Below are 15617 nucleotides of genomic sequence, written 5' to 3' on the forward strand. Positions count from 1 at the left end.
TTGTGTTGTTGGGATTTGAGATAATACCTGGATTTTATCCCAATAATCCAAAGATCAAACGAGACCAATGTATTACTAAATATCAAATAATTGAAAATTAAAATTCAAATATGAAGACTAGGTATAGCATAATTAATACTCTTTTTCTTTTATTTTTTTAAAAGAAAAGAGAATTGGGATTTGAAAGATAATTTATGAATTAGAATATTTACATTAAACAAATAATTATACCATCAATAATAATAATATCTTTAAAAATAAGGTCAATGGAATTCAGAAGAAATGTCTCTATCAATTGAAAAATGTACTCAAAAGTTAGAGAACCATTGGGAAGGAAAGGACGTAAAAGTCCCCACCAAAAACTAAACAATCAAAGAACAAGAATTAGGCAAACAACATCAGTCCATGCCTGCCCTGTCTCCTTCTTCTTCCTCCTCCATTATTCTCTCATGTTTATGATCATGATGATCCAACCCTATCTAATCGGACGGCTGCCATGCAGAGGCAGTCAACAAGGACAAATCCTTCCAACCCAGTTTCAAACAACCATTCTCCTCTACTAAGGTATACCCTCTCCAAGGGAACATCCCAAGCAAAAGACTAGCTTGCGCCGCCGGGTTACCCGCCAAAGTAACGGGTCGAAAACCCATCCGAGTCAACTCATCTCCCCATCTCTCAATCTTCACCTCCCCCGTCCTCTTCGGCCCACCAACGGCCACAATGTTCCTAATCTCCAACGCAAACAACTGCTGCTCCACCTGATACCTCTCTGAACTATCCGCACCCAATCCATCTCCCAACGCATCAAACAGAGCCGAGTAATAATGCAAAGCTTCCACAAATCTCCCTAAGAAATTCCCTCTATGGCTTAGATCTTGTTCAACGATCGTTATTAATTTGGGTCTCATCAAACTCAACAATCTCAACGTACCCAGATCGCTCCCTGTGATGTCGTATAAACAATGGTGGATCCAGTGTACTATTGTTGCTTCTCCTGTCCTGACACCGAGTTGACTCAGCTCAGTCAAGCTTCCTACTTTCCCTTCCAGTGGTTGGAACTCAAAGGGTAGACCGAGTGAACTCGCGAAGTCGGCTAAACGACGACCCGTGGCTTCAAGAAGGTCGCTTGACGATCCTACACCGGTGACACGGAGGGAACGGATTTTCTTAGATCGGGAAGCTAAGATGTGGAACAATCCTGGCCATTGGAGACCCTGCATGATGTCGAGATCGATTATGTGGACTTGATCTTCGCCTTCCAGGGCTTGGTAGATTGCTTGATTTGCTGTAAAGTGGGAGAATTTTACTAATGGGCTGATGGAATTGAAGAATTGGAAGGCATTGCAGATCTTCTGTGTTCGGATTTGTGACAGTGCTTTAATGGATAAAGGCATGTATGAGCCTAGACAAGAACTGATAATTCTAGCTTGAAGCGCCTCTGCAAAGTAGGCCGCGACTCGCTCCGGCGACGATCCGAACGGTGACGATAATTCAGAAATCTCCGGTAAAAGCTCGTTGGCCTGGTCGAGATTCTCGACTGCGACACACTCAGCACACTGTAGTAAAAGACCCAACAGTCTCAACCCAGAAGGTTCACCATCTAAAACGGCGGCGGCGGCGGCGGAAACTTCCTCCGCGGCTGACGTTTCACCGGAAACGGTGGTGGCAGCCTCGGTGAGAGATAAATTCCGCCTCTTGCGAAGAGGGTTGTCGTCTGATGAATCTCCTCCGGCTGTGCCGGGTGGATAATCGATGGTGCGCTTGGCAGTCATGGTAGAAGGAGTTGTTGCGGAATTGGGTGTTGTAGGGTTGGATTGATGGGAGAAGTAATCACTCTGGAGCATGATAAGAAGGGAAGGGAATGAAAAGATAGATGCGTCGGTTTCAGTGTCAGAGGAACTAGACCCACTTCACTTGTTCTTGAACTGAACTTGATGATGAAAGAAAGAAAGAAAGGAGAGAGAGAAGAGAGAGTAAAGACGGAGAAGAAAAGGGCAAAGGCTTTTTGGAAGGGTATGGGGTGTGAAGGTGGAAGAGATAGGCTGGCTTTATTCATCTGTTTGTCCGTCGTCTGTTTGTTGTGTATGGATGGATGAATGAAAGCAACACAAATTACAAAGACAAATAATAATTAAAACCCACCTCTAATCACACACGTAAGCAATGATTTTGTCTTCTTTGGGTAGTAATTCATTGTTAAATCAAAGCTTTTTTATTACTATTTTGATGATTACGAAAAAGATACTGACTAATTAAATTATTCAGTATTCTAATAATAATAAATTGAAGCTACCACCCACCCACCTATTCCCAGTTCCCATCCTACAACAAAGTGCCTTTTTAACACCTTTCTTGGAAACCCTTTTTTAATCATTAATTTCAATGATATATGATAACCTGTTTCATACTGTTTAGCTGATTTGATTAAATTATGCATCATGAACAGACTAACCCGTTGGGATCAAGCTAATGTTTTAAGATTGAAATCCAGAAAGGGTTCTCAAAGTTACACATAACATTTAAACACACTTAACTAGGTGCAGTACGCCTGACGAACTCATCTCAAAGAGACTAGGAATATCCTCTTACCGCTAAACTAGAAGAGGGATATGACAAGACATACTTAGCGATATCAAACGCTTAACAATTCAATTTATCAACAATTTGCCTAAACACACAAACCATAGCTTGATATTCAATTAGAACAGACAAGAGAAGCTCAGGCTAGATCATTTTAGAGATAAGATTAAATAATACAAATATTATGCAGTCAAATATATAAATTCATTGAGTTGTAGTTGTTAATAAGCAACATATATTAAGTCATCAAGAATAGAATGGGGAGAGCTACAACATTGGGTACAATAAGAAAAATCGTTCGAAAAGAAAAAGTAACCATTGAATCGACTCAATCATACAATTATAGAATATAAGTTCATAACCCTAGCACATTCCTGTTTTGGGCGGAACAGATCAACTAATTCTTTGATTCCAGTTAGTAAAAGGAATCTTGAAGAATTAGTAATATGCCAAGAGAAATTGGTACAAGAAATGTGGATACACTTCTTGATAATTAAATCCATACACTTCTTGATAATGAAATCCGAAAATCAAATCAAAGTTTGGCAGAAGCTTGGTCTAAGATTCCCAAAAAAAATAGCTTATTACATTGGTAATAATCCAGCCAAGGGGAAGTTGTGGTAACAAAACAGGGATTGGGATAAAACAGTACAACAAAATAAAGGTTTTCACTTCAACATTCATCAAATTGAACAAAACTATAAAATTAGGTTAGTAAATGGGATTTTAGCTATAGAAAGATCTAATCTTGGATAAAATGAATTAAAAATTCTATCTTTTATCATATACTTCCTCGAGCCAAATGGAACATACAGGTAAGAAAGAAACAATCTTTCATTTCACACAATTCATACTCATGATCTTGACAGTGTCTAAACACTTGTTAACAGATCTATAGTATTACTATAATCTTAAGGAGCTGTTTTTAGATGACCAATTGTATGACTAAGGGATGCAAATCACATATGAATCAGATACAAAAAAACCCATTCAATCTATCTCAATCATTGAAAACAAACATAGCAAATCATATGATATTCAGAAACAGTTAAGAAAATCAATCCTTCAATATTAAAACAGGAAGCAAAATTTGATCCAGATTTAAATAAAAACTAAAAAAAACATCTTCTTCTTCTTCCTCCTAACAAGACAAGGAAGAGTAAAACAAATTAATCTAGAACCTTAGCTTGGTGAAGAACCACCTGTTCTTTCCTGTCTTGAATCGCTCCTCAAGACGAGCCTTGGTCTCCTTAGCGGCGGTGACCTTCTTGTCACGAGATTGAAGACAATCTGAGGTTACGACATCCTTAAGATCTACATCAAGTGTGTATCGAGTTGGCATGATATGGTTATAGTTAACAAGCTTGATGAACGCCTTGACGCGAGATTTCTTAGCAGTCTTCTTAGCTGAATCCTTTCTGATCACCTTCTTCGGGTACTTGGAGATCCCTGCAACCAAGCAATGGCCGTATGGTTTGTCCCTCGTTCCATCGTCGAATGCCCGGACGATCACTGCTTTCCGGCCAGCATAACGACCCTGCAAAACAATAACAGCCTTGTTTGGCTTTAGAAACTTCACCATTTTCTCTCTCTCTTTGAATTTCACAGAAATGGCTAGAAGAAGAAAGTTGCAGCTTCTTCTATAAGTAAATCTTGAATTAGGGTTATGGAAACCCTTAGTCAAGATGGACCACGGCCCAAATATACACAAATATATAATTGACAGTAAAAGGCCCGGCCCAAACATTCTAACATTTACAAAATATATATAACTAGTTTCATACATAAAATTTTTGAACATAAGAGTTTTCATTTAATTAAATAATAATAAATCAATTTAAAAAATTTAATTAATTTTCTTATAAACACTTGTTATAAATATATAATATGAAGAGATTGATATTAATTTATAAATTATTTTGATTTATAATTATTTATTTTATTATTTTTGTAATTATTATTTCTTTTTAGTGTTATTTATATTTTTATATTATTTTTTACTTAATTATATATATATAAATGATAATAAATGTTAGTTAAACAGATTATAACTCTTAAATTGAAAACGAAGGTTATATAAGGATTCAAATGAAGCAGAGTTGTTTGCGATCTTTCGAGTTTCGGAAGCCTGTTTGATAGTCTTAACGAACCGAGCTCGTTTTTAAACGAGACAAGCTAAACATTTTAAATATTTGACTTGTCATCTCGCAAACATGTTCGTTTTTAGACTCGTTAATGAGCTCGCAAACATGTTTATTTAGAATAGTGTCGGTCCGAAAATTGGGCTGCCCCATTCCATGTAGAAAAACGTGGAAAAAAAATTATGTCTTAATTTTAGTTAAAATAAATTGTTAAAATAAAGTGTTTCTTTTAGATTTAAATCCTTACAAAATAAAATGTTTTATTCATCTTGAACCAATAGGCTATATAATATTTTGTTAAAAATTTAATAAATTTATATAAAATTCTATTTATATTTATTAAATGGGCTACTCTGAAAAATGATAAATGGGCTACTCCGAAAAATGGACGGTCCTAACCCATTGGCTTACCGGACTTACCCAAAACCGACCATGATTTAGATGTTAGTTTAAAGTCTTAATAGACTTGAATATTTGAGTTTTTTTTTTTACTAAATTCACCAAATCCAATATTTGTTAAATTTTTGAGTTTTCTTACGGGTTTGACCAAATTTAATATTTGTTAGGATTATATATATATATTATAATTCTATATCGAGGATTATATATACCAATTAGGATTTTAGATTGATTAAAATTTTATACTTAGTATTATTTTTATGACTTTATTTTGATGTATATATTTAAGGAAATATTGAACTAACGAACCTCTTTAAAAACAAATAATAAAAAGAACTTCTTTTCTTCTTCTTCTTCCCCGGCTCTAGCGAGACATTCCAGCCACCCTCTTTTTTAGCCCCAAGAACTTCGTCCCACTTTTCGCTTTCCTCTCTCTCTGTCTCTCTAATGGCTATCTCTATCCAGGTAACTGTTGCTGCGATCTCATCTTTTCTTTTCTTTTTCATGTTCTTGGCACCTTCTCATGAACGTGTGATGATTTCATTGCCATATTGCTGCAATTCCAATCATCTCTTTACTTGTCTGTTTGGTCCAAATGTCTATTTACTTTTCTCTGTTTCCAAGCTTGTGCTTGCTTGTGTAAACCCAGATGTCTGAATTCCCATTTTCACGAACAAAAATAAAATAAAGAACATATACATAGCATATTCTTCCTTAATTGGCTTGGCATCTCAATGTGATCTTCTTTTCGAGTTTCAATAATTTTTCATATTCATAAAATCCTGATATCTTGAATTCATTTATATATCAGGATTCTTTTGCGGATCCTGTGATTCAGTGAACAGAAGAAGAAGAGGAAATATTGTTGTTATATGTTATATACTCTGATAGCATGACAGAGCTATTCAATTATGTAAGTGCGAGCTCTAGTCCAACTTTAAAGACTAGTAGTACCTATCAAGACACAGAAAATGATCACATTATTGCTAAAATACTAGCTGAAGAAGAAAATAACTTACCAACTGATGGGAACCTTGGGGCGCGACTCTATAAGTTAGGTTCAATCCCGGTATGAGTTTGATACGTTTCTCTTGTTGTAGTTTCTTCATTGCATTGATAATCGTCATCTGTTTTCGCAGCATACACCTCGAGTTATCTATCAAATACCTGACTTCAATGACGCCATGTTAGACCATGAAAGGCTTGCAGCAAGGTGACTATTTCTTCTAAGCTTAAGCTTGATTTTGACCCAAGTTTAGATATAACTAAAATGGGCATCATTCAGGTTGGCCACTTATGGTTTATCTGAACATCGAATGGAGGGTGATGGAAATTGTCAGGTTGTGATGTAACTGTTTTATGAATGCCTCAGAAAAGCATATCATAAGCTTACTTAACTGTTTTCCCCTGTTCTTCTTTATCGCCCAGTTCCGAGCCCTTTCAGATCAGTTGTTTCATAATCCGGAGGATCATAAACATGTAAGGAAGCAAGTTATCAAGCAGGTATGTCTTTGCAATAACACTATTCCCTTTTTTTACCTATGCATGTCTTTTGGATCATGTCACTTTCCTTTTATATAGTGCTTGAGAATGGTACCAAGTTAATTTGGCTTATGGAGAATATTTGCTTTATCAATTGTCAGCTAAAGAGATTCCGAAAGTTATACGAAGGTTATGTCCCGATGAAGTACAAGTGCTACCTAAAGAAGATGAAAAGGTTGGACATTTGAGTGTTTCCTTTCAGCTGTGGCATTATTGATGACTCGTAAACTTGCTACCTCTTAATCCTTGATATTTTCTCTTTGGATTTAGATCAGGTGAATGGGGCGATCATGTTACATTGCAAGCTGCTGCTGATAGAGTGAGTTGATTCTTTCTATTTTCACCTTTTCATAACCAAGCCCCAAAACCGACCTTCCCAACAAGAAACTATCTACCAAACTAACTATTTTAGTTGTTCTGGATGATGTAGTTTGGGGTAAAAATCTGTTTAGTAACCTCATTTCGAGATACTTGCTACATCGAGATCCTTCCCAAGAATATCCATCATCCTTCTTCCCGAGGTAACCCATCTTTTCGATTGCTCACATCTCTTGGTTACATGAATTTCATTTGGTTTGTGATACTGATCTGTTTCTGTTCTTGTTCCTCCCAGAGTTGTGGCTGAGCTTCTGGAGTGAAGTTCATTATAACTCACTGTATACAAGAGGAGGTCATATTATTCATCTTCTTCTTGCTTGACTTGCTATGGAGGTTTTATTCATTAGTTTTATGTGTTGCAGATATTCCTGTAAAAGCACCTAAGAAGAAGCATTGGCTCTTTTAGAAAACAAATGGAGATTCAGAAACTTCAAAACACCACAGTAAAGTTATAATAACATATATCATTCTATTTATCTCTTACTCTGCATTGTTTTTCAAATAATATGAATAATGACTTGTCTCATATATATATATGTACATATTTTTATTTTATTTGTATTTTTTCAATGACTTCATATATTATGTGTACATATAACTTTGTAAACAAGTAACAGTTGTTTTCAATGAGGGCAACTGATTATAGCCTGAAACATATCTAACTTATTGTGTATTATCATTATCATAGATAGAAAGAAAGATATGGCTTTTAAGAGGATTCAAAGTTCATTTATTGAAGATCTAATACACATAAATACATTTAAGAAAGACAAGTAAATTGTCCCCAACAAAAACAAAAACAACAACAACAACAAAAGTAAAGCGTCTGTCTGTCTATCAAACCTAACGCTTCATGGTTGCAATTCCCAGGATGATGGAATAGCTAACATAAGTAAGCAAGGAAGAAAGCATGAACTGTCCAAACATGTCATTAAAACTCCTTTCTGTAAACATGGTCTTCAATCCTCCAACAAAGCATACTACTGTCAATACTACCAATATAGCCAAAGGAACCACAAACTTACCCGCACCTTGAAAATCAAACTTACCCTGCTCTGATTTCTTCACCTTCTCTTCATCTGTTGTCTTTGGAGTCAATCTAAACGTCAATTTCCCCATTCCAGACAGGCTCCAGAAAGCATCAAAAGCTCCAAACATAAGTCCTGTAACCGATTGAATCATCCAAATTCTATACTCGTTCCACCATACCTTCACAGAACCACCGGTACAAAAGACTTCATAAAGCTGCTCGAATAGAGAAGAAGCATAAACCAGAACAAACAACCAGAACCATGGGCTTGAAGCCTACAATAAAATAAACAAAAATTTAGCAAATGATTCAGGAAATTTAACTTAAAAAGTTAGTTAATTACCTGGGGATAAAGGGGTATGCCCTTGAAGAAATACAACTGAGGAAGAATGCCATATATAAGCAAAGAGATGGTATAAAGACATATATACATGAAGTATGCATAGCACATGCTTTGGCCAATTGACATATTAGACATTCCATATGTGATTGGATTTAACTTTGACAGACCAATTTGGAACAACCCAGATATCCATTTTAGGAGCTGAGTTGAAACGTCTTTCAGATCTGTAGGTGCACAACCCATGAATGCTGGCCTATTTGGATAATGATAAACTGATCTCCATCCTCTACAGTGAAGAAGATAGCCAGTGAACGAGCTCTCCAACAGCGAACCATAAGAGAAACCAATCTCTTTACCCCAATCTGAGTTGTCCTCAAAAGTGCAAGTGGCTAGAACTTGAGCAGTTCCCAGCTTATCATTTGCTGATTCCCTGTCCTTATCATAGACCAAATCAGAAAATTTGCCCAACCCTGATGTAAATTCATCAACAGTATCTGCTTTATCTGGAGTTGCAAATAGAACTTTTCTCTTCATATAATATCCAGTCCCAGATAAGAATGGACCTCTTAGCCCATCCATTCCACGCCATTGTGACTGAAAAAAGTTTGATTAATGGAAGTACATTGATGGTCTAAATTAAACTAGTCAAACTTTGTACCTTATATGTTGCCCTCCCTTGAGCATCATAGATATCATTCTTCCCCAAATTATGAAAGATTTGAGGGAACTGAACAAAAGCAAGGGATTTGGACATCTTCTGATCAAGAAGGAAACACATTGATTCCTTGGCTGAAGCTGGATCATTGCAAAGCATATCACAGTCTAATACAAGTATATAAGGAGCCCTGGTCATTACTGCAGAAACCCTAAGAAGAGCATTTAGAGCTCCAGCTTTGAAGCGATGAGGTCGTGACGGTCTCCTTTCTCGTGAGACATAGACGAGCATTGGCATACCGGCTTGATCATCGCTCCGATATGATTGTATTATCTTCACAATGGATCAAAACATGATTCAAATCTAGAGAACTGCACCAAAAGATCTGGAAATTAAACAAAATCGTACATGCATTACCTCAACACAAGGTGGCCGATCTGAGACAACACTGTCATCAAACCTTTCGCGAGCCTTTTCCAAAATACTCTCAAATTCTTCATACAGTTTCTGCAGCATTAATTAACAACCGATCATTCTTCTAGAGTAGTTCATCGTTCATAAAATTCAAATTAACGAAAAAAAAACCTTGATATGTAACTCGTCATCTTTAAACTGAGAATCTGAGCTGTGAAGAAGACGTTCATCATCCGCCATTCTTGAGAAGTATGCCTTGGGACAAATCGCCTTGATTCCGTACTTCCTGCAAAACGGCACCCACGATTTCGCAAACTTACCTGCCTCCTTGACAGCGAAACTCGTAAGCGGCACGCCACCGTCGTCGGACAAATAAACTGCCAACTTATCCGGCGGAAGATCAATCGCCATCGCGGATATAACCGTATTCATAACATCCACCACCGGCTCTTTCGTCGGATCGATTGTGCATATGAAGACGTCAACCGCCGGCAACTGTGTAGGTAAATTGTCAGTGTACACTTCTCGGACAACCGGCCTCCACTTGAACGGCTGCTGGAGAAGCCATAGAATGGTCAATAGAAGCTCGGCGAGACACATTAGCGCCCATGGAAACTTCTGTGAGACGGAGAATAAGTTGGAGATTCGGTAGTAGAGAAGTGCGGTGACGGCTATGGTGTGGAATAGGATGTGAAGACGATTGATTGAATTGTGAGGCTGTTCGATTTTGTAGGTATGGAGTAATGAAGTAGTAGTAGCCATTTCTTCTTCTTCTTCCTTCTTCTTCTTCAATGGTGTCTGGTTCTATGTGAGAAGTCTTGTATATAAATAAATACAGAACTGTGATTATTATTATTATTATTGATTATAAAAAGCCCATAATAGAATGCCTCGAGTACCACGTGGTATGGTATAGTGTGCTTATTAGGTCTTGTTTGATATCGAGTTTTGTGGTCATGTAAAATTAAAATGACATTTGTTTAATCAATTAAAAATGTTTGCATGGTGAACAGGTGGAATAAATCAGACAAATGTCAAACCTTGATGTTATTTTTATTTAGTTTTTTAATTAACCGCTTCATATTAAAAAAAATAAAACAAGGCATAGTAAATTTGCTAGACTGAGGTGTGAAAATCAAAAACACCATCAAATTTTTTTTTTTTTTTAAAGCAATGCTGTAGTCTTGATATATAACAAATTTAATAAAAAAAAAATTTATCTCGTTAGTAGATACAATATTTGTTTGAATAGTGGAGAATTTATTGATCACATTCATTTTTATTGTGACCTTACCAAGAGTGGTAAGAGAATGTGGACACTTCTACGTAATCTCCTTCAATTTCAATGGAATACACCATCAAAAGTCGCTGACTTCTAGACCAAATGGATTAAATTGTTTTATAGCAATAAAATCGAGGACGATTGGAAACCAATTTTTTCATCATATAGTGATATATAGTGATATAGTGGACAATCTGAAAGAAAAAAATAAAAGAGTTTTCGAATAGAAAAGTTATGAATATGAACATCTCAAATGATTTATATCTGAAAAGAAGGACTCGTACATTATTTGAATTTTTCGATTTTTTAGCCATTTATAATTTTTATGTTGTTTTTCTATTTATTGACTTGTATTTTCTTTCATTTTATAACGTTTAAACTCATTCTAGGTTAAAAAAAAATTCTCCTAATTGAGCAATATGAATGGCGAACTAACAAGGTGTGCACCATTTGAAATTATTTATTTATATTTTAAAATAAATACTTTTTTTATAAATTAATTTAATCAATTAATATTTTATTTTAAATTTTAAGAATGATTTTCTTGGAGGAGTATAATTGAAATTGACATTAAATTTTAGTTTTTATGTTTAGAAAAATTATAATAAAATTAATTTAAATATATATTATTTATATTATTAAGATATTAATTTGAAGAAACTTATTAAAATAAGTTAACTTAAATGTCAAAAGCTTTTGCTTATATATTATTCTCGTTAAGAAAAAAAATTATCAATTTAATTTTCTAAATTAAAAAATATATATATTCAACATGTTTAATACAACGATAAAATAATAAGATATTTTTATTTTAAAAATTTAAATAAAATATATTAAAATTACAATTTCGAACTAACAATAGTAAAATTGAAAATTATTAAAACAAGTTTTGAAAGTAGAAACTTATATATATTTCGATCAATTTTATTTTAATTCTTATACTTAGCATGTAAAGTGTTGTTCATTAATAAATGTTTTTTATATACTATATTTAGGGGTAGGAAAAATTATCGATATTATAGGTATATCGAAAATACCATATCATAATATATTGAAAATATCGATTTTTAAGGTATACCGAAAAAATGTAAGATATAGTATTTGTACGGTAAATGTATGAAATTTTTAAAATTTTGGTATATCTAGATATACCGAAATACTACCTAAATAATTAAATAGATTTGATATTAATTTAATTATATAAATATAATTTTTTTTGAATAATATCAAAATTATAATTATACTAAAATATTATTTAATATATGTCATCTCTACTTTACCGATGAAATCGATTTTTTTTAAATTAATATGTTTTTTAGGTAGAAAATGTATAATACCTATACCGTACCGAAATCAAAGTAAGGTAAATGTATAAATTTTTGGAATACCGAAATTAAGGTATACTGAAATCAAAGTATATCGAAATCAAAGTAAGGTGAAGGTATGAATTTTTTGTATACCGAAATTTTCGATAAAATATAAAGTATGGATAAAACAGTAAAGTATACTGTACCGAAACACTTAACTATATACATTATTTTGAGAACAAAATTATTTATATTATTGGGAAAACTCAGTTAATTACAGTAACAAAAATGATAAGTGAAAGTATAATAAAATTATCAGTTAAATTAAAGTATAATAAAATTATCAGTTAAATTAACAAAATCTGTAAGAATTATAAATAAATAAAAATTAAACTCAAATGAATTAAAATTATTACAATACACTATACTTTGTATAATAATTCAAACTTAAAAAAGAATAAATTGTTACCAACTAAGTAATTGCTAACAATTATCTATTTAATTTTTTACACAATAGTAAAGTTTACTGCTGAGAATGTGAAATCATTATAAGGACATTGTTTTGAACCACTCAATTAAGTTTCTTTTATCTAGCTAATTTTTTTTATTTCATTTTAATATTATTAAATTAATTAACGAATTTTGAATTGTGAGTGCACCGCTTAAAGAGAGTGTGACAGAGGACAGATGTCGTTTGGGGGAAGAAAGGCAGGGGTCGGAGGAAATTATAAATTAAATTTATTTAAAATAAAATTTATTTTATTTATATAAATAAAAATAACAAATTTATCAAATTATTTCTCAATTGTTTCTAAAAAAACTATCATTCGAAATTTTCATTATCAATATTTTATTCATCTTATAATTTAAATAAGTAAATAAATATTCTTTTATGTTTTTTTAAATTATACATATTTACATTTTTGTCCAAATAATTAAATTTTAATAAATTAAAATAATATTATTTTAAAATAACCTATCTTATTATGTAGATATTATTAATAATTTATTTTTTACGCTATTATTATAACGATAATGAAAATCTTTTTTAAAAATTAGTAGAGTAGGTGACTTATTGATCTTTTGAATGGTAAAATTATTGTTTAAAAATATTTGTAATAAATATATTCTTTTGACATAAATTCTTTTTTAACCACCCAAAATAAGTAAACAAATTTAACATTAAAGTTTATACAATATAAAATATCTAAACCCATATCAAAGTTTAGTCATATTTATATATATATATAATGATACTTAATTTTTAAAGTGATAATTAATTTGTTATAATAAAAAAGTCACACTACATTAAATCAATACAAGTATTTCTACTGCCCCTATCCTTTCATCAAATCCAATTGTCTGCATTTATAAAAATTTCAAAATAATAAACTTCATAAAGCAAATGTTGCAAAACACATATAATGATCATCCATAACAAGAGAATTGAATTACTCATATTACCTCAAAGATAGACAAAATTTCAGTCAACATTCTGATCCTGAAACAAAACAGGACATCTCAACACTTATACTGCTATAAAATGTTAAAATAAAGAGAAAGTGATAGAGATTGTAGTACCTCATTGTATTTATTATCACTATTTTGAATTCCATTACGGTCTAACCACTTGGGAGAAATAGAACAAAATTCTTCTTCATTCCAATCAGCAGCCACTCTACCCATGATGATCTTATCACCCGGAGTTTCATCAACACACTCAGACATTTGATTGGAGTAAGAACCTTCTTCTTTCGAAGACTTCTTCGATTGATGTAAATTATGAACTGGGTAAACGTACTGAGACCTAATATGCTGATACTTTCTGTTTTTCAATGTTTCAAACGTTGCTGGAAAAACTGTCCCGGGCGTTTGCATCTCATCAGTTAGTTTCAGCGGTGTTGGATATGGTAAAGGTTTTGATTCTCTCAAGTCACTACCAGATGAGGAAGATGGGATCTCATTGCCTTCGCCTTTAAAATGCACATATTTGTTCCTGTTTGAAAACAAAGTATATCTTAAAGATTTAAATATGGATATGATTGTGAGAAAACTGAAAATTTTGCATCATCAAATATAAATTGCTTAAACCTGCCAGGTTCTGGGGTAATGTCTTCTGCAACTTGGGTGTGAGTTATGGAATTCTCAGCTTGCTTCCCCAAGTTAGCTAGACATGAATGACGATTTGGAGGACTGGAATCTTCAGAAGAAGGAGATGAATCTTTATACTTACCACACAACTTCCTAGTTTTGACAGGAGTTTTGGTTAAAGTACCACAAACTTTAACGAATCCAGCCTGAAACCAATAGGTCAAATGCAAGATTTATTATGGGCATGATACAAGATCAGATCCTCTATAGTTTGAATCTGAACATGATGGAAGAAAGTGAATTTTTGTGGCTATATGAAGAGAACTGAAATAAAAACAAACCTCGGTCTTGAGCATTCTCTCCTCATTTCCATCCAGACAAATCTCAGACAAAGAATTCTCATTCTCATTGTCATTACATGGTGAATGATCTTCTAATATTAAAAACACAGAAAAATGTTGCAAGTATGAACAGTTTAGCTTTATAAACAACAGTGTCTTCACAAGAGATAAAATGTAGTAATCATCTAAGTAAATTTACCTCGAGTTATTTGAAGAGGCAAGAAGGGCCTTCTGTAAATGACAGGTTGCTGATTACAACAGGATGAAGATTAGAAAAACAACTTCAATGCAAGAAAGGCCAGATCTCTTGTTGTTTATTCATCAGGAGATTGTGAATAAAACAACAAGAAGACGATTTAAAAAGGGTTGTAATAGAGACTTACAGGGGACTTGGACAAGACTGGTTCCTTTATAAGAAGAGATTGAGGAGGGCATAGATCATCATCGGTTTGAAAACAACAATAGAGATAATCCATTGCTCGGGCAGTATTCTATTAGTTTCTGCTGTGTGAATACCTTATTCTTGGACGATTCCTCTCTTTGTTCTTATATTTAGAATTTAGGCATCAGATTCTAGATCGTTTCTTGTGAATAACTACAATCATATAAACATAAATGTTGATAGAAAAAGTGCAATCGTGCACAATAACATTATTAATTAAAATCAAGGCAGTACTCACAGGATTCGGCAGTTTCAAATCCTGCCTGCGAGATTAGATTGGATTGGATTGGATTGGATTGAAGCAGCAATTTAAGGCTAAATCAGCTATGTTTCTGATATCATGAGTGAGTGTGTGAGAGAGAGAAGACAACCTACACAATAAAAAAACGAATCATAATTACAGGATTCGGCAGTTTCAAATCCTGTAGTGATTGGATTACAGCAGGCAGTAATTTAAGGCCTAAACAGATGGTTCAAATTCAAATCTGAAACGTTGTTCATTCTATGTATATAAGAGTTTTGAGAGAAATGAAAGTAAAACCTCGATGTTGAACGGCGTCAGTTTGTGGCGGTGTAGATGTAAAACCTCGATGTTGCCAGGTCGAATGGAGAGTGGAGAACTGGAGATGGACAAAACCACTCTCAAGGACGAATCCTTTAAGGCGCGAATGC

The 15617-nt window shown here is 33.6% G+C and overlaps 5 protein-coding genes across 5 annotated transcripts; 1 reads left to right on the plus strand and 4 right to left on the minus strand.

Moving 5' to 3' along the window:
- Positions 1-235: 235 nt before the first annotated feature.
- Positions 236-2034, minus strand: LOC124926096 (scarecrow-like protein 23). The gene has a single exon (XM_047466261.1). The coding sequence runs from the start codon at positions 1842-1844 to the stop codon at positions 480-482; it is 1365 nt and encodes a 454-aa protein (XP_047322217.1). The 5' UTR covers positions 1845-2034; the 3' UTR covers positions 236-479.
- Positions 2035-3576: 1542 nt separating this feature from the next.
- LOC124926097 (60S ribosomal protein L27-like) lies at positions 3577-4209 on the minus strand. The gene has a single exon (XM_047466262.1). The coding sequence runs from the start codon at positions 4160-4162 to the stop codon at positions 3755-3757; it is 408 nt and encodes a 135-aa protein (XP_047322218.1). The 5' UTR covers positions 4163-4209; the 3' UTR covers positions 3577-3754.
- Positions 4210-5919: 1710 nt separating this feature from the next.
- On the plus strand, positions 5920-7553 carry LOC124926098 (OVARIAN TUMOR DOMAIN-containing deubiquitinating enzyme 11-like). The gene is made up of 9 exons (XM_047466263.1): positions 5920-6189; positions 6260-6333; positions 6406-6460; positions 6549-6623; positions 6764-6837; positions 6933-6981; positions 7093-7183; positions 7276-7332; positions 7403-7553. Exons 1-9 carry the CDS (start codon positions 6013-6015, stop codon positions 7444-7446), a joined length of 696 nt encoding a protein of 231 aa, XP_047322219.1. The 5' UTR covers positions 5920-6012; the 3' UTR covers positions 7447-7553.
- Positions 7554-7558: 5 nt separating this feature from the next.
- LOC124924855 (cellulose synthase-like protein G2) lies at positions 7559-10266 on the minus strand. The gene is made up of 5 exons (XM_047464844.1): positions 9642-10266; positions 9486-9575; positions 9072-9401; positions 8414-9007; positions 7559-8345 (listed from the first exon to the last, which is right to left on the minus strand). Exons 1-5 carry the CDS (start codon positions 10242-10244, stop codon positions 7884-7886), a joined length of 2079 nt encoding a protein of 692 aa, XP_047320800.1. The 5' UTR covers positions 10245-10266; the 3' UTR covers positions 7559-7883.
- A 3141-nt stretch (positions 10267-13407) lies between these two features.
- On the minus strand, positions 13408-14771 carry LOC124927580 (protein JASON-like). The gene is made up of 5 exons (XM_047468025.1): positions 14703-14771; positions 14504-14592; positions 14163-14368; positions 13653-14067; positions 13408-13572 (listed from the first exon to the last, which is right to left on the minus strand). Exons 2-5 carry the CDS (start codon positions 14516-14518, stop codon positions 13555-13557), a joined length of 654 nt encoding a protein of 217 aa, XP_047323981.1. The 5' UTR covers positions 14519-14592; positions 14703-14771; the 3' UTR covers positions 13408-13554.
- Between the last annotated feature and the right edge of the window lie 846 nt (positions 14772-15617).

The sequence above is a fragment of the Impatiens glandulifera genome, chromosome 2 (assembly GCF_907164915.1).
Source record: "Impatiens glandulifera chromosome 2, dImpGla2.1, whole genome shotgun sequence".
NCBI classification, from domain to species: Eukaryota; Viridiplantae; Streptophyta; class Magnoliopsida; order Ericales; family Balsaminaceae; genus Impatiens; species Impatiens glandulifera.

Bases quoted from the DNA above. Each gene is read 5' to 3' on its own strand.
- LOC124926096 (XM_047466261.1), bottom strand. From the start codon at position 1,844: ATGCTCCAGAGTGATTACTTCTCCCATCAATCCAACCCTACAACACCC.
- LOC124926097 (XM_047466262.1), bottom strand. From the start codon at position 4,162: ATGGTGAAGTTTCTAAAGCCAAACAAGGCTGTTATTGTTTTGCAGGGT.
- LOC124926098 (XM_047466263.1), top strand. From the start codon at position 6,013: ATGACAGAGCTATTCAATTATGTAAGTGCGAGCTCTAGTCCAACTTTA. The intron at 6,190-6,259 runs GTATGAGTTTGA...CTGTTTTCGCAG, and splicing joins ATAAGTTAGGTTCAATCCCG to CATACACCTCGAGTTATCTA. The intron at 6,334-6,405 runs GTGACTATTTCT...GGCATCATTCAG, and splicing joins CATGAAAGGCTTGCAGCAAG to GTTGGCCACTTATGGTTTAT.
- LOC124924855 (XM_047464844.1), bottom strand. From the start codon at position 10,244: ATGGCTACTACTACTTCATTACTCCATACCTACAAAATCGAACAGCCT. The intron at 9,576-9,641 runs TTAATTTGAATT...TTAATGCTGCAG, and splicing joins ATATCAAGGTTTTTTTTTCG to AAACTGTATGAAGAATTTGA. The intron at 8,346-8,413 runs GTAATTAACTAA...ATTTTATTGTAG, and splicing joins GCATACCCCTTTATCCCCAG to GCTTCAAGCCCATGGTTCTG.
- LOC124927580 (XM_047468025.1), bottom strand. The intron at 14,068-14,162 runs GTTTAAGCAATT...GTTTTCAAACAG, and splicing joins ATTACCCCAGAACCTGGCAG to GAACAAATATGTGCATTTTA.